The sequence below is a fragment of the Hippocampus bargibanti genome, linkage group LG20 (genome assembly GCF_051943395.1).
Source record: "Hippocampus bargibanti isolate YZ-2025 linkage group LG20, ASM5194339v1, whole genome shotgun sequence".
NCBI classification, from domain to species: Eukaryota; Metazoa; Chordata; class Actinopteri; order Syngnathiformes; family Syngnathidae; genus Hippocampus; species Hippocampus bargibanti.
Window position 1 is genome coordinate 1,169,163 of NC_142753.1, and position 17,766 is coordinate 1,186,928.

Here is a 17,766-nt window from a genome sequence, read left to right on the forward strand (position 1 = left end):
ATGTCAGAGCGGTACAAGCCATGTATCATGACTGTAAGACAGTTGTGAGATGTGCTGTCGGTGTGACAGAGGAATTCAAGGTGGAGGTAGGACTCAACCAGGGATCAGCTCTGAGCACCTTCTTATTCGCTATGGTGATGGACAGGCTCACAGACGATGTTAGACAAGAATCTCCTTGGGCCATGATGTTTGCAGATGACATTGTGATCTGTAGCGAGAGCAGGGAACAGGTGGAGGAGAAACAAGAGAGGTGGAGGTTTGCCCTGGAAAGGAGAGGAATGAAGATCAGTCGCAGGAAGACGGAATGTATGTGTGTGAATGACAGTGCAAGTACAAGAGTGATGCGACAGGGAGAAGAGATAAAGAAGATGGAGGATTTTAAGTATTTGGGGTCAACTGTCCAGAGCAATGGAGAGTGTGGAAAAGAGGTGAAGAAACATGCCCAGGCAGGCTGGAACGGCTGGAGAAAAATGTCAGCTGTGATGTATGATAGAAGGGTTTCAGCGAGCATGAAAGGAAAGGTGTATAAAACGGTGCTGAGACCAGCCATGATGTTTGGACTGGATACAGTGCCACTGAAGAAAAGACAGGTAGCAGGGCTGGAGGCAGCATAGCTGAAGATGTTAAGGTTTTCTTTAGGAGTGACCAGATTGGATCAGATCAGGAAGGAGTACATTAGAGGGACAACTCATATTAGAGGCTTTGGAGAGAAAGTCAGAGAGGCCAGACTAAGATGGTTTGGACATGTCCCGAGGAGAGCGAGTGACTATATCGGGATAAGGATGCTGAGCCTTGAACTGCCAGGCAGGAGACCGAGAGGAAGACCAAAGAGGAGGTTTATGGAAGTCTTATTCGAGCCTTTGGAGAGAAATTCTCCAAAAGAAATTGTTGTCCGCCGAGGTGGGTGGGCGTCGGCGCTCGGGATTGGAGTTCAAAAGTGTCAAAATGAGCTTCAGATGAGAATTCGACCTCTAATTCTGCAATTTGCCAATTTTAGAATCCCGTAAAATTATGAATTCTACTTGACTTTTGACAGGTGACCAACGACCAAATGGAGGATGCCTCAAAGATATTCCCTCACAACACCCCCCATACTAAAGAGGCCTACTACTTCAGGCAGGTGTTTGAAAAACACTACCCTGGCCATGCTGAGTTGCTCCCCCATTTCTGGATGCCGCGCTGGATTGATGCCAACGACCCATCGGCACGCACTCTGCCCTTCTATAAACTTAACCAGGAACATCTGAATAACTGCAAGTGAAATCCCTGCAGAAATGGTCGACTCAGTGTATTTGCTATTGGTTTTGCTTTTCACCAAATTTTGGAAAACTTTTTATGCATATCTAGTGTTAAACCCTTGGAACTGAAATACAATAGAAGCAGGGCACAAAACTCATTAAAAAATATGAACGAAAATGCTATCTTCGAAATACAGTTGATCTGGACCATCTATGTCAAACTCATTTTTGGCCGCGGGCCACATTGTAGTTACGGTTTCCTCTCGAGGGCCGTTATGAATGTGGGAATCCATTAGAATGTTTCATCCCCTCCACATATTACATAGAGAGTATGCCGTGGCTAAAGAACTTTTCGGCTTCCGAACGTTAAATTCATGAGAATTTTATCTTGCTATATGAACTATTTTTCGGGATACACACGGAGCACCACAATGAGTGATGTGTCCGTGAACGGGCCCTTTCTCTTAACAAGGAAATGGCAGCCGACTGTTTTTTGTCCTCTATTCCCCGCCCCAGTCTTTGTTAAAGCCGCGAGTGATTGGTCAAGAATGCAGCAGTGGGGTGTGGGGGGTTACAGAATCACAGTGCTGCAAATAAAAATAGATAGGCAGACGACAGAGAGTGATAAAATGGATAGAAACCACAGTGAAATTTGGACTCTTTTCAACTTCATTGATAGTTCAAAGGCGGAGTGTAGACTGCAAAGTTAAAATATCCCATCAATCAGGCTCCACAAATAACCCGCACAAGCCATCTGTACACTTGATGCAAGAAGCTATCAACCCAGCTAAACAGAACACAATTGATGAGGAACTAGGTAAAATTATCGCAGAGGAAGCACCTACAAGGGATCATTTCTCAAGATGGTGGAAGAAGAAGGCTACGTTCCTTATCAATTGTTTAATGCTGATGAAAGCGACCATTCCATCAAGCCATCAACGACCATCACAAAGGTAAATAAAACAACTTTATTATACAGTAGGTGGTGGCCTGGTAGTCCAGTGATTATCACACCGCCTTCACAGTGTAAAGGTCGCTGCTCGTGTCCCGGACTGGCCTCCCTCCGTGGAGTTTGCATGTTCTCCCCGGGCCCGCGTGGGTTTTCTCCGGGTCCTCCGGTTTCCTCCCACACTCCAAAAACATGCATGGCAGGCAGATTTGCCACTCCAAATTGTTCCTAGATGTGAGGGCGAGAGTGACTGTTGTATGTCTTTGTGTGCACTGCGATTGGCTGGCAACTGTTGGGGTAATTCGCTATACAAATCTTTAAACATCGCTTTCTAATGTTTGTTTACGTTTTGGACTTCCTGATACATCATATCCTGCCTTCCTTTACATGATGTCGCGCACCATCCTATCGCGTCACACCCTGTGCACCATATAAATGCTCTCCCATTCCATCTATCGCTCTCTTTCCATGCTTCCTCCTTAGCCGACACCGCGATGTCTCCGCTCTCGTCAAGATTAAACCAACTTTCTGTTCAAAACCTGGCTTCCTGATGATTTAACCATCCTCTGCCATCAACGCCCGTAGAAGCATTGAATCAGGGACGAACAATCAAAATAAACCCATTATTATTGGTGCCGGAAGACTTCAGGTCCTAGCTGATGGCTTCGGAAGGGAGGGAAGGAGTGGGCCCTGTGTTTCTCTTTTTCCTTCGAGTGGGCCGCCCCTCCCTTCTTGGTGTCTGTCGCTTAGGATTGTTTCACGGGTGAGTGGCACCGCTAGCATGTAGCTATGTTTTGATTGATTGTATTGTGGAATGTATTGTGCCAAAAGAATTCTAACTACGGTTAATCTGCGCATCAGTGAGCTTGTGGGCAGGTGAATGTGGTAAGGTAGACCAATTCTAGCCGAACTCTGTGGGTGTAGACTTACTACGCTAACTCTAATGCCTATTTGGATTAAGAGTCGATTTCCGGACGCCCGGCGGCCGAACTGTAAGACCGGGGCAATTCCAGGAGATGATTCTTCAGAAGGGTTGAACTCCTGGAATTTGTCGTGCGAGGGCTGGCGAAAAATTTATTAATTTGGAGCCGGACGATTATGTGTTCTTTTTTTGTTTAATTGCAGCTGCAATAGATCGTGGATTTTCCATAACATTAATGCATTCATCAACACTAGCGCGTTATTAGCACTGCTAGCCGTTGCTGCGGGGCTTCCCAGGGAGTTTCATTGTCTGAGGACAGTTCGTGGGTGGGGATCGGCTGATGGAAATAAAATGAATAAGGTTTGCGTTAACATTCACAAACGTATTGTGCAAAAAACATTGTTCCTGCCGCATGTAATTCTGCCGCCCAGTTCTCTCTCTTCTTTCACAGGACGAGAGGCTGCCTTGTCATTACGAGAGGACTCGACGGGGGGCCGTGCAGACGACTATCCTGTCTCATCGGGAAAACTGCCAACCATGCCGCCAGCTCGACGTCTTCATGAATGACATAACACTGTTTTTTTCCCATAGCTCTTTGATGAATACCCTCCACTTGATTCCAAAAAACTAAATTAAATAGGCAGGCAAATTAGACTGAGTGAACAAATAAATAAGCCAACAAACAAATGAATAAACAGAAGCCGAACCTGAGTGAACTTGAAGGCAAAAGTAAAGTGTGTTTGTTAGATTGGATAAAGTGTTTTCACTAAGAGAAATTACCACCTTGAAGTCAGGATTCCAGTGTTTTTGTCTCCGATCGAGACAAATAATTTTGAAATCCTGATTCGGGCGAATGCAAAATGAAATGGAAATTGTATAAAATGACAGAGATTAGTTTTGTTAGATTGAGCTAAACTTTGTTATGTATATGGCTTGATTAAGCCATTTGAAAGAAGCCAGAGTTATTTACGATGCCTCTTATCAAGGGTTTTGTCAGCACACAGCTTCAAAGAGGGGTTTAACACCCAGAGGCAATTCTGGGGCCCCCACCACATTCCACTGTGTTAACCTCTCGTAAATGACATTTCAATTGGAAAACGTAAATAAAATAGTCAGTAATTTAGGCTAAATGACAGGAACATTCATCTCGAATTGGATGAAATTGGCGAGGTAAATGTTGCTTGATTCGCTGGTGATTAATTACGTAAAAGAGATTCATCAGTTGATATCGTGGAACTTTTCGTAAGAGAAGAGTTTATAGATTTATTGAAATAATGATTGTGACATGATCATCACACTTGACCTGACAATTGTCATATTTTAATGCATTTTATTTCATTTTCTGTCTTGGCATTATTTCTGTGACATACTGATTTGCTTTGCGCGCATTCATTGTCATTGCTGTAGTGTAACAAATAAAACCGTCGAACTTCTGCTGATGAGACAACTTTATATTGCCACAGACAAAATATTGAATAGCCTATGACGACTGTGGAAAAATAATTGTCATCAAAAGTAATCAGAATCATAAAACCTTTATTCGTCGCACAATGGGGAAATTTGCAGTCCACAGCGTCAATTTGAAAGGGGATGGGGGGGGGGTGAAGGGATAGAAAACAAGATATTCTAAGCATGTTCCAATCATATCATATACAGTACATCCAATTGATTTATAACAAATCCTGAAAATGTGAAAACGTTTATTTTAACAATTATTATATTGTTACTAGATGTGATTTTTTTAAACATTGAAAAATAACACCATTATAACACATTGAATATGAATCAAATTAACATCAATCCAATATTTGATGTAGAGATCTGACCAACTCACTGCGGTTTCGTCTCTCTTGGTGTCTTGCCATGGGCGTCCGTGTCCTTTTTTTCTTACTTGTCATGGTAAGCATCACTCAACAGGTGTCAAAGTCAAGGCACGAGGGCCAAATCTAGCCCCACATCGTTTTCTTCGGCCCGCAAAAGCATATCAAACTTGTGAAGTTACATGATGCTTGCTAAAGTCCGAACCAAATTTTCAATTGGTCATATGTCTGAAACTCATGACAAAAAGACAACTCTGAAAGGTTGCCCGCCTGGCCATAAAGTTGCCTGCCCCATTTTTCACAACTTGAAACACAATAAGACGACTAATCGCAAAGAGAACGTTGTTGCAATGTATAAAGGATTTTTTTATTCAGTATATTCCTATCAGAAATGCTCCCTTGTTTAATGTATGGTAAATATCCCCTGCTGTTGATTTTGCTCCAGTTGTCGTTTGTCCATACACTGTTCGACATGTTGCACAATGCATTGTTTGCATTGCGTCGTCTGCTACAAGCCACGTGAACTCCTCTTTCCACGATGCTTTTAATGATAATATCAATAATAATACATTTAATTTCTAAGCGCCTTTCAAAACTCTGAAGGATACTTTACAGTCACGGGATAATGTACGTTTACGTTTTGTAGCGTCGTCTGTGTAAGCTCTCAGTCGTACAGGAGTGGTCCATCGATGAGAAGGTTTCTTCAGCCGTCATCTGTACTTTATTGAAGGTGTCGGACGTTGCGCCTCCTATCCAAGAGGCTTCGTCAGCGAACTAACGTCTGACTGGTCGTATCGGCCCTATTTATATATCCCTAATGTCCAGCCATGGCGGCGCCGGATACAGCTATGATAGGTCCCTACTCTCAGGTTGGGGGGAGCAGAGGACCACTCCCTGTGCCCCCACGATTGTTCCTACATTCCTGACTAACGACTGGCCCATTTCCCCCACTCCCATCGGTATCACCTCATCAGCATTACGAATGTTGCCTAACCTGTTTTGCCTAAGCAGGCTATTGTATGAACGGTCCAAATTGAACTTCACCCCACCAGACCGGTTTAATGAAGGATTTTGTTGTTTTATAAGAATCGCTTCTTTTACCCCCCTTTCAAACCATCTATGTTCTTTCGCTAAGATTTTAACTCTCTCTACAAACCCTGTGTGTTCTCTACGTGATATTCTGTGTTAACACAGAATATCTGTGTACTGTATCTGTGTCTATGTGTAGAGAACACCACAGGGTTGGTAGAGGATCAAAGACCTCATATTGGAACCTGAGGAAACTTTGGCATCATACGATGTGACTTCTCTCTTTACATCTGTCCCAACCCCAGCAGCAGTCATAGTGGTGAGGACGAGACTGCTGGCGGACGTTTCTCTGCATGAAAGAACCAAACTTAAAGCGGATCACATCTGCAAATTATTGGAAATCTGCCTTAATACTACGTATTTTCAATTTTGGGAGAAATTTTATCAACAAATTTATGGTTGTGCTATGGGCTCACCAGTTTCACCCACAGTGGCTAATCTGTACATGGAAGAGATGGAGAAACAGGCCCTCACATCCTTCCCGGGGACAAAACCTAGACACTGGTTTAGATATGTGGACGATACTTTTGTCATAATTAAAAAACAAGAAATTCAATCCTTCACAGATCACCTCAACTCTGTAGACATCAACATTAAATTTACTTGTGAGGACATTAAAGAGAACCAACTAGCCTTCTTGGATTGTAAAGTAATTATAAAAGAGGACAGAGCGCTAAAAACAGAAGTCTTTAGGAAGGCTACGCACACTGACCAATACTTACTTTTTGACTCTAACCACCCTTTACAACACAAACTAGGAGTTATCAGAACCCTCCAGCATAGGGCTAAACTAATACCAACTAGCATTGAAGGTAGAGAAAAGGAGTCAAAACATATCAGGCGAGCACTCACTAACTGTGGGTACGCGCAGTGGTCATTCAACAAATGTCAGAAAGAAAGAATAGGGAATGAAACCAAAAATTCTCAAGATACAAAAAGGAGAGGAGTAGCAGTACCTTACATTGCAGGAGTTTCTGAAAAATTACAAAGAGTCCTTTGGCAACACAAAATTCCTACTTATTTCAAACCGATAAACACGTTAAGGCAAAAATTAGTGCATCCAAAAGATAGGCTACCAAATGAAAAACAAAGTAATGTAGTTTATTTCATACATTGTAAGAATGGAAATTGTAAAGAGCAGTACATTGGGGAGACTCAACAAATTCTCAAAAAAAGACTTTATCAACATCGCAAGGATAATACAAGTGGGCCTCAATCGGCAGTACATTTGCACCTAAAAGCTAGCAAGCACTCATTTGACGACAATGAGGTTAAAATCTTAGCGAAAGAACGTAGATGGTTTGTAGCTGATGGTTCGCCGCCATGTCCGGACATTAGGGATATATGAATAGGGCCGATACGACCAGTCAGACTTTAGTTCGCTGACGAAGCCTCTTGGATAGGAGGCGAAACGTACGACACCTTCAAATTTGTACAGAGGACGGCTGAAGAAACCTTCTCATCAATTTGCTGAAAGGTTCTTCAACTTCCTAGATGGGTCGTTGTTCCCTTCTTGGAGTAATTTTAACCGGTTGACCACCCCTGGGAATGTTTACCCGTTCCCAGTTTTATCCGTTTGTGGATAACGGCGCTAACAGTGGTTTGCTGAAGTCCCAGAGTCTTGGAAATGGCTTTGGCACCTATCCATAACTTAAACAAAAAAAAATCTGCTTGAATTTCTTTAGACCGTGCCATGACGTGTTCATTTCTTGAAATATTGTCGCCACTTAGTGTGACTGATTCTACCTATACCAAATGTGGTGCGAGGGAGTTATCTGAAATTAAACTCAGCGTTCCCAAAAACTGTCATGAGTCACAGTTACTATGTGATTTAACAAGGAGCTGGGTGCCAATTTTGAGGGGCCTTAATTAATGAAATTGGCATTTAGAAACTACATTTTGTTTTTCAATTGATATCTTTTGTCTGTTTACCTTTCTTGAAAAGCTTTGGAGACGTGGATTCAACAGACAGCAGCGATATCTGCACATGAATAACAATGAAACATGTAAAGAGAATTATTTTATTTGATGAACAGCAACAAACATCTACAAAATAAAACAAACGTGGAGAGCTCCGTCACAGATGAGGAAAGCCAGGATGAGAAACAGGCAGATGAGGAATTTTAGCGTTGCTTGTCATACATCTGTATTGTTCTCCATTCGTAAGAATCTGAAGAAGAATTTTAGAGCAACAAATACCAAATTATTTTTATGATTCATAACACAGGTGTCCAAATCAAGGCCCGGGGGTCAAATCTGGCCCGCCGCATCATTTTATTCGGCCCGCGAAAGCAAATCAAATTGCATGCCTGCTTAAAGGACAACAGACACCATTTTTTTGTTTCCTAACTGACATCAGAAAAACGTTTTATAGCACCTAAAATAGCCAAAACACGCAGGCCAGTATTTTTAGTCAAATGCAAAACACCAATAAAAATGACTTAACGTGTCCCAAAACTGCCACAATATGAGCTCGGAACTGGACAGATTCAGAAAGTTCGTGACGCCACGCCAGGATACTGCTTCACAAACTGCCTTGCTCCAGAATCAAAACAATGGCTTTAGAGAGTTCAGATTCGGAGAAGATGCTTTCTTATTACTCATCCAGTTATGAATATGATTCAAATAGTTCTGAAGAGGAAAGCATAAATGTTTGCAATCGATTAAAGAAGTCCTTTCGTATCAATTCGAGCCGTCTGGACTCCAATGTAGCGCCCAGAAAATGCACAAGATGGCGCACAAGCTCAGTTGGAAACGGGCTGATTTGTCCGCTAGGAATTTGTGTCAACTTACACCTTCTTTATGCGTGTTAATGCAATTGGCTGCGACACACAACGATTCACCACCGCATTATTTATGTAGTTTGCCTTCTAATTTTGCGATCAACACGTTTTCAGAAAAAAAGTACCCAAAATGCATTGTGTGTCGCTTTCTCGGTCAGAGGCATTCCCTCCGTGATGTCACTTTGGGCATCGTCATCAACTCAAAAACAAGACTTCCTGAATATTTAGCGAGAGTCTTAAAACATAAAATATAGCTATATGCGGTGGAATCTTTGTAAAATGTGCTCAGTAGAAGTCATTTGAAGTGATTTTACAAATTATGGACGCAACTTGTCAGGAGTTGTCGGTTGTCCTTTAAGTCCAACCCAAATTTTTGTTACAGTTCAAAATAGAATTAAAAAGGCTAATTAATCACTTTTTTCTAAAATAGCAAATATTGAAGTTAAAATGTGCTCACGGTTGCGACTTTTGATTAATGCAACAGCTCTAATAGGGTCTTTTCTCATCTTTTTCTTTTTTTTTTAAATCAGGTTTGTTTGTACTTCTGAACTTTGCCGTGTTTCTTCTACTGCCTAAATATGGGCATGAATGCACAATTTTGTAGTCGCCCAGAATTAGATGTTTGCACCCTACTCTCGGCACAATGATTTACCTGGATCTTCTTGGTTTCTTTTTCCCATCAACCCAACGAAAGAGTTGACTTTATGTCCTTAATAAGAAACAAAGTTGAATACATGGTCAGACACAATTAGCATTCAAAAAAAAAATATATTATATACACATACAGGTAACATCCGATTTATGACCGGCGCGAGTTACGGCCACCCGTACTTACGACCACGACCTTTTTTTTTTTTTATTCTACGGCTGCCACCGCAACAGCCGGCAATGCAGCGTGTTTGCGATGCATTTGGTAGAATAAAAGACTCGAGATAGTCCTTGTTTAGACAAACGCGTTTAACAAACGCGTCCCACTATTTTCTCCAGCATGACAGCATCTCAATCGCATTGGGAAGGCATGCGTATTTGGGTCAGCAGAAAGCGTGTGCGCCGACACAGTAATAAAGATCAATAATACGAAGTTTAAAATAATTAAAATGACACTAAAAGTTATACTACTTATAAATGAACTGTCAAGATTTTGGTATACAGTGGGACCTTGGCTTACGAACTTAATTGGTTCCCAGAGAAGAGTGTGTAAGGCGAAAAGTGTGTATCCCAAAAATTAATTTCCCAAAAGAAACCATTGAAATGAAAATAATACGTTCCCAGGTCCACATAAAACATAATTTTCTACTTTCTAATTCTTAAAACTACATAAAAATATACCTTATTTTATGTATAATAAATGTGCTATAGTATTATGATTAAAGAAATAAACTGTACTGTATAATAAAGTGGTTTCATTTACCTTTGTGATGGTCGTTGATGGCTTGATGGAATGGAGTTCCTCTGCATGAAACACTTGATGAGGAACGTAATCTTCTTCTTTCACCATTTTGAGGAGTGATCCCTTGTAGGTGCTTTCTCTGTGATAATTGTATCTAGTTCTTCATCAATTGTGATCCGTTTAGCTGGGTTGATAGCTTTTTGCATCAAGTGTACAGATGACTTGTGCGGGTTATTTGTGGAGCCTGATTGATGGGATATTTTAACCTTCCAGTCTACAGTCTGCTTTTGAATTTTCAAAGTTGAAACGAGTCTAAATTTCACTATTTTCGATCCATTTTCTCACGTTTTTTTTGTTTTTTCTTTTATTTTTGTTTTGTTTTTTTGTTCATCTCCCTTTCGTGTGTGTGTGTGTGTGTGTGTGTGTGTGTTTTCTCTCAGTCTCTCTGTCTGCCTGTCTCTTTAATGTTTAACCCCCCTCCACTGCTGTGTTCTTGACCAATCACGTGGCTTTAACCGAAGACGCCATTTAGTTTTTTGGAGAACGGCCTTACTCTCTCTCTGTCTGTAACCCGATCCCCCACTGCTGCAGTCTTGACCAATCACGTGGCTTTAACCGAAGACTTGGGGCGGGGAATGGAGAAATAAATGCAGTCGGCTGCCATTTTGTTGTTAGAAGAACGGGCTCGTTCACGAACGACACATCACTCATTGTGGCAGCTCCGTGTGTATCCCAAAAAATAGTTTGTATGCCAAGGTAAAATTTTCATTACTGTAACGTTCGTAAACCAAAAAGTTCGTAAGCCAAGGGGTTCGTAAACCGAGGTCTCACTGTATAATAGTATTCAATAGAAAACGTTGCTTAAAAACAATAGATTGATATCATAAACTATCCTGTCGTATAAACCTCACGTCAGGCATATTTTCATTTTTCCCGGTTTATTTATGTTTTATTTTTAATTAAACATTTCGGGCACCCTATAACCTGATAATATATTTTTACTTTTGTATTCTCTCTTGTATTCCCATTTTTGCATGATGCACAATTTTGAAAAGACTTACAGCTCACGGATGGAACATTCGACTCCCCCGTTTCTACCAGCAACTTCACTTAAGGGGCCCACAGGCGGAAATAAAACAAATCACTCACTATTTTTGGTCAGGGCGATCACATATTTAACCCTAGCCACTGCCGATCCGCTGCCACGAGAGGAAATTCTATTTTCCTTGTTAATTGTTGTGAATTTTGACAGACTCATACCGATGGATGGATGGATGGATGGTGATTCCATTTAGATTTTGTTTTGATTACATTTTTGTCCGATACTTACTTTTGCGTGGAATCTCTGTCTTTGCTTTGGTTAAAAAATAAGGAGAGAGAGAGAGACAGAGACAGAGAGGGAGAGACAAAGAGACAGGGAGAGAGCGACAGAGACAGAGACAGACATAGAGAGAGACAGACATAGAGAGAGAGAGAAAGAGAGAGAGGGAGAGACAAAGAGACAGGGAGAGAGCGACAGAGACAGAGACAGACATAGAGAGAGACAGACATAGAGAGAGAGAGAAAGAGAGAGAGCGAGAGAGAGAGAGGAGGTTGTAAGTGTGAGGCTGCAAACAAACCAAACAAAATTTTTCTTCAAAAATCGTTACCCATTGAGCGCTTCCCCATCAGACCAATAAACTGATGCGGCCGTGGCTTTCTTGTCCTTCTCAAAAGTATTTCTCTGAAGGGATCACCGGACATCCAGTTGTCCTGTGAATGACACAATAATACATTCACAGGAAAGCTGAATCTATCATATTTAGATACATACAAAGTACAATTTTATTCTGAATAATCATGAGAATTAGAATTTGGGGGAGGGGGAGGTTGTGGCTCTCCTGTATGCCTTCATGTGATAGTCCAAGATGCTCTGAGACTAAAGGGGGGACTGGAATGTCTTGCAACGATTTCTTTTAGGCTCATTCATTAGAAGAATGGCTTCAGATTGGCAACGATCCCAGTTTACAATGACAAACACGAGACGTGCAATTCATATCAACCGATTCGAACATTGAGTCAGGACAAAAGGCGTCCAACTACGCGTGATTGCTGTCACTTGTTTTTTTTTTTCTTCTTCTTTTGTTATTTATTTCGGACGTGGGGAAGAAACGGCTGGTCTCAATTTTCATTTCGAAAAAGGTACATTTTTCTTTTCTTGTTGAGGAGAGTGAATAACTCATTACATGTGGAGCCTCCTTATCGGGATCATAACATCAAATTCTTGTATCGAGTGTCTATTTCTTCTAATATAATAATTTCGTATAATATACACAAATGGATATGTGTCATATTTAAGTTAACTCACAGTCCGCCTTATTTATTTCGTATTCATTTATTTTAACATTTGGGTATGTTTTGACGAATCGTTTCTTAGTCCACGTATAAAACATGCCATGAAGTAAGCAAATGTAGTAAACATTAAAAATCGACTACCTGAATGTAGTTGTTGTTGGCCCAGTAATCATCGTCTTCTTGAAGGGTGTTCTCGCCCAAAACTTGTGTCGCGGCGATAAAAAGCATGAAAAGTGAGAAGAGACGCAAGCTCATGATGCCAAACTCGCACGGCAATGAATGTTAGTCTGTTAAACGAGCGTGATATTTAACTCCACTTGTATGTCGACGGAAGAAAAATGAGAAGGGAGGGAGGAAAAAAAGGTTCGAAGCTGAAGCCGAGATGTGACTACGTCCTCCTCACTGACCCATTATGAGTCTTGACTTTTACTGCACTGAACCTTCTCTCGGGGACTTTTGTCCTCTTCGTTTCGTCTCCGCAAATATCAGCCTTCTTTTATAAGCCTCGACGCTGCCATGTACGTAATTCGGTTACAAGATTCGCAACCAGTCGCGAGAGAGCCAGTTGTTCGCTTCTGCTGTCAATCAAGTTCATTATGGTGACGAGCCTTTGCTTTTGATTTCTGTCATGACCAAGACATTTTCTAGGGTTGTGACAAACGTTTTCAATAAGAATTCATCACACATGTTCTAATAGCATATTAACTTGCATTTAAATAGCTTTCGAATGATCGGGGATTTTCAACCACTGTGCAGCGGCACACTACTGTGCCGTGAGAGATCGTCAGGTGTGCCGTGAGAAACTATCCAATGCCCCTTTTTCAAATTTAACATTTTACTAACATTTATCAATCATTTTCTGCCAATATTATGTCATTGTCCTGTGTCCGTGCAGAAAAGACTGGGAGGGTAATTTAATATTTGTCCGTGTGGCAACGGTCACTGATTGCCTCTTTCCTGCGAGATGGTTCTTGGTGTGCCGCCCAAAAAAAATCCAATGTAAAAAAACGTACCCTGGTTCAAAAAGGTTGAAAAACACTGGTATAGATTATTGTTCAATGACAATTAATCAGGAATTAATGGAATTTTTAATTTTCGAAATATGAGGGGATTTTCTGCCTGTAATTACACAGTTAAAAAATGAAAATCTGTGAGCGAGTTATTTATTACAGTTTAAACTATCATCTTCTTCTTTTCCTTTGGGCTTTTCCCTTCAAGGGACACTTCATTTCAAAGACAACTCTTAGTTTACTCTTCCAATATTTTATTGCAGCCGAAACGTCAAATGTGCCTTGTTGAAATATCAAATAGCAACAAAAGCGCCTCCTCCATGCTGAGTGAGACGTTATCAAGACAAGCCTGAGGTTCAATATTCTAGGACAAGGGTGTCAAAGCCATTTTATTGGTGGACCACATTGTAGTTACGGTCTCCTCTCGGGGACCGTTAAAAATTTGAGGAAGCCATCAGAATGTTTAATCCATCCATTCATCCAGCCATTTTCCGTATCGCTTATTCCTCATTAGGGTCGCGGGGGTTGCTGGAGCCTATCTCAGCTGTCTTCGGGCACGAGGCGGGGGACACCCTGAATTGGTTGCCAGCCAATGGCAGGGCACACAAAGACGAAGAACAGTCACTCTCACACTCACACCTAGGGACAATTTGGAGTTGTCAATCTGCCTGCCATGCATGTTTTTGGAGTGGGGGAGGAAACCGGAGGACCCGGAGAAAACCCACGCGGGTCCGGGGAGAACATGCAAACTCCACACAGGGAGGCCGGACCGGGACGCTTGCTGCTGTGAAATGTAAATTTCTCCACTGCGAGACTAATAAAGGCAAACCAATAATACAAATAGAAAACACAACAAATGATTGAATAACAAGCTTTCAAATCCGAATTGTGGTTTACATGGGACAATTTGAAATGTTGCTTCAGATTTGCTTCAGTTTTTTTGACGATACTAGTGCAGCGTGTTCTACCGGAAACAAATTCCTTGTGTGTTCTACATACTTGGCAATAAAGATGATTCTGATTCTGATTTAAGAAAGCATCATGGAATTTCACAAGTTTGATTTGCTTTCGTGACCTGCTCTATTATTAAGTTTTTATCCGGTTTATGCGATGAAATAGTTAAAAAGTTGTTTTCTAGATTTTGAACGGATTAAGATTTTTTTACATTGATTTTAATGGAAAGTGCTGTTTCGGTTTTTGAACAAATCGGTTTTCGAACAGGTTTCTGAAACAGTTATGGTCAAAGACGGCGGTATCACTGTACTCTCAACAAATAGCTTGGTACAGGCCGGCAGAATTCAGATGTCTGTCATGAATGCCTACGTCTCCTGCCGGCAGTAAAAGACAATCTTTCTGGTTCCAAGCCTTTGTCCACAGTGTCCGATCGAACATGTCTGACATAACCCCATGCAGTATTTTCCAAATGAGGCGTATCATAACTTAAAAATTTCGTATGGAGCGACATCGGCAAGTCATTGCACCAAAAAATTCTGACCTGTCCGCAAAAGGTAGTTGGGATGGTTGGCAGTGCAACCGTGAGCATGCTTAGGACGAGCAGTACAGGTGAAAAAGGTATGACCGAATATATACAATGGCCAATGTTTTTTGAAACAATCTGTCGATCCTCTTAAAATGATGAGGATGATGTCTAATTATTAAGAGTGCCATTTATTTGCATCAGAAAAGCATTTTCTTTGGCGACTTGCGCGTACGGGATGAATAGATGACTACTTCACAATACAAGTTCAACGTGTACACAATTCAGTGAGTGCTAAATTCACTCAAGTGGCTTTATTCCATCAACAATGAGTTGGTGTTATTTAATGATGTGCGAAGCAAATGGAAATGTCTCATTGGGAGGAGCTTTGTTTTTCATTGAGCACATCTCACTAATGTTATGATTCATTAGGGACACAATAGTGGATTGGATATTGGATATGCCTTTATTAGTCTCACAGTGGAGAAATTTACATTAACAATATCAATTTACATGAACAATTTGTCTTGTCGGACTTCCATTACGTCGACTATTTTGTATAAATTTTTGTCTGTGGAATTTAGTAATGTATGAAATGATCACCCAAAAACCCGGAATATTTTTTTTCTGGTTTATCCCCTCTAGGGTCACAGGCCTATGCCGGCTGTCTTTGGGCAGTAGGCGAGGGACACCCTGAACCAGTTGCCAGCCAATCATACAGACGAACAACCTGCCTCTCTCACACACACATACGGACAAGTGTTCAATCAGCCTGCCAGGCTTGTTTTCGGAATGTGGGAGGACCTGAGGAAAATCCACCCAGGTCAATCAGCTATCAAGTCAGAACCTCTGTACTGTCACATCGCTGCGCTCACCACTTGACTGCTGCAAACATCAGAAACAAGGAACACGGAAAGGAAAGAACAAGAGAAATAGCAAGGACTCAGAGAGAAGCTGGAGAAGTCTGGAAGCTAGGTCAGTATCATCCAATCAAATTTGCGCTTTCCGCCAACTGCAGCCCAAACAGGAAATGAACAGCGAAAAAGCGAGAATATGTATTTAGTTTAATATTAAGCAGATTCTTTACTTACAGACAGTGTAGGTGTTCAAATAGCTGACATGTTTCGGCGACTACTTCCGCCTTCCTATGTATTTAGTTTTATCGGCAAGCCAGATGCAATCATCAAAAGAGCCATATATGGCTCGCGAGCCATAGGTTTCCGACCCCTGGGTTATAGGATGCATGAAAGTGCTAACAAGAAATTGAAAACACATTGTAACATTGGATTTGGAAAAACAACATATAAATACAGTAAAGTCTCGTTATATCGATATCGGATATATCGATAGTCCCGGTTATATCGATACTATTTCTATGCACGCACGGAGAAAATTACATGCAAACGGGGTCGGATATATATATAGTCCCGGTTATATCGATATTATTTCGGACTCCCTTGAATATCGATATAACGAGACTTTACTGTATTGTTAAAAAAACAACAACAACATTTTGAGGTTTAAATAAATCAATTCAAGTTGAACTGTGTGTTCACCACCACATGCTTTTATTTGAGCCATAATGAGATGCTTTATTCTTGCAGTTCATGCAATGATGTCGAGCACCGCAAGGGACCAATTATATCACTCAGAGCAAAATCTCATTAAATTGACCACGACTTGAATCCTTAGATGTGTGATTATATTACATTGCAAGGTGCAGGAGCAGAAAATGGAAGTGTGTGTGTGTGCGTATCTGTGTGTGCGTGTGCGTGTGTGTGTGTGTGTGTGTGTGTGTGTGTGTGTGTGTGTGTGTGTGTGTGTGTGTGTGTGTGTGTGTGTGTGTGTGTGTGTGTGTGTGTGTGTGTGTGTGTGTGTGTGTGTGCGTGCGTGTGCGTGTTTGCGTGTGTGTTTTCCTGGATGTATCTGATTAAATTTCACACTTCCACAGTAGCCTAAGAAATTATTTATTTATTTTTTCGCGCGAGCCAAGCACAAGCCAAGATATTCTCCACTCTGACATGGTATTCCGTACCAGAAATGGAACGTGTACTTGTTTTGCACTCAAGGAGATTACAATTACTTGTTTAAAACTCTGATTTGGTCATGGTATGAATTCAAAGTGAAAAGGTATCTGTCCGTTTGGAGCGAAGACAGGCATAGCGTATAAAAAGTTAAAAAAAAACAAACCACACCAACAAAAATAGACACAATCCGCTGGTCAAATAAGGACCCGTAAATACAAACTACGTAAGAACAAAAATGACTACAAAACGAAATTAGACGTACACATTCAAAATATTGAATAGAGACTCGGAGCTAAGTGACTTGCAAACGATTCAAATTCCGGGCGTGCGGGCGGGCGAGGTCTGGGTCGCCGGTCGGTGTTCTACCGGTTGCCGTCCCCCGGCCTTACTCCGCGGCCGTCTGCGGGACCGTCGCGCCCGACACACCACCTCGCCCCTAAGCAGAACGAATTGTCTCAAAGAGGCGGTGGCGCCGGCCATGGGCCCAACGCGGTGTTCTCGTCTCGGCTCTACCCCCCCCACCCCGTCCGTTCTCGGCGCAGCGGTCCTGCTAATGTTTGCAGCTCTGTGTACTGTGTAATGTGTCTCTGTAACCCCCTCCCCCCTCCACTGCTGCGTTCTTGACCAATCATGTGGCTTTAACTGAAGACTGGGGGTGGGGTATAGAGGACAAAAACAAGTCGGCTTCCATTTTCTTGTGAGGAGAACGGCCTCGTTCGCGAATGAC

At 41.7% G+C, this 17,766-nt stretch overlaps 2 protein-coding genes across 3 annotated transcripts in view; one reads left to right on the top strand and one right to left on the bottom strand.

The window, feature by feature from the left end:
- The window catches only part of asns (asparagine synthetase), a 50,950-nt gene extending 49,500 nt beyond the window's left edge, over positions 1–1,450 (top strand). Inside the window, exon 33 of the mRNA XM_089022813.1 lies at positions 1,037–1,450. Within this exon, the coding sequence (XP_088878939.1) occupies positions 1,037–1,261 (225 nt within the window). The 3' untranslated portion in view covers positions 1,262–1,450. The remainder of the gene's footprint in view (positions 1–1,036) is intronic.
- A 6,575-nt stretch (positions 1,451–8,025) lies between these two features.
- On the bottom strand, positions 8,026–13,037 carry tac1 (tachykinin precursor 1). 2 transcript variants are annotated; one of them, XM_089023877.1, is made up of 5 exons: positions 12,667–13,035; positions 11,841–11,943; positions 11,522–11,545; positions 9,454–9,510; positions 8,026–8,188 (listed from the first exon to the last, which is right to left on the bottom strand). In XM_089023877.1, the coding sequence occupies exons 1-5, from the start codon at positions 12,778–12,780 to the stop codon at positions 8,142–8,144; spliced, it is 345 nt and encodes a 114-aa protein (XP_088880003.1). In that variant the 5' UTR covers positions 12,781–13,035; the 3' UTR covers positions 8,026–8,141. The 2 variants fall into 2 exon arrangements, with proteins under 2 accessions (XP_088880003.1, XP_088880004.1); XM_089023878.1 differs by lacking the exon at positions 11,522–11,545 and having other exon boundaries at positions 12,667–13,037.
- Between the last annotated feature and the right edge of the window lie 4,729 nt (positions 13,038–17,766).

What these genes read in the sequence shown, in the direction of transcription:
- tac1 (XM_089023877.1), bottom strand. Translation starts at nt 12,780, where the DNA reads ATGAGCTTGCGTCTCTTCTCACTTTTCATGCTTTTTATCGCCGCGACA. An exon ending in GATGGGGAAGCGCTCAATGG is followed by an intron (nt 11,546 to 11,840) that starts GTAACGATTTTT and finishes TTTTAACCAAAG; the next exon opens with CAAAGACAGAGATTCCACGC. An exon ending in GACAGAGATTCCACGCAAAA is followed by an intron (nt 9,511 to 11,521) that starts GTAAGTATCGGA and finishes TTTCTTATTAAG; the next exon opens with GACATAAAGTCAACTCTTTC.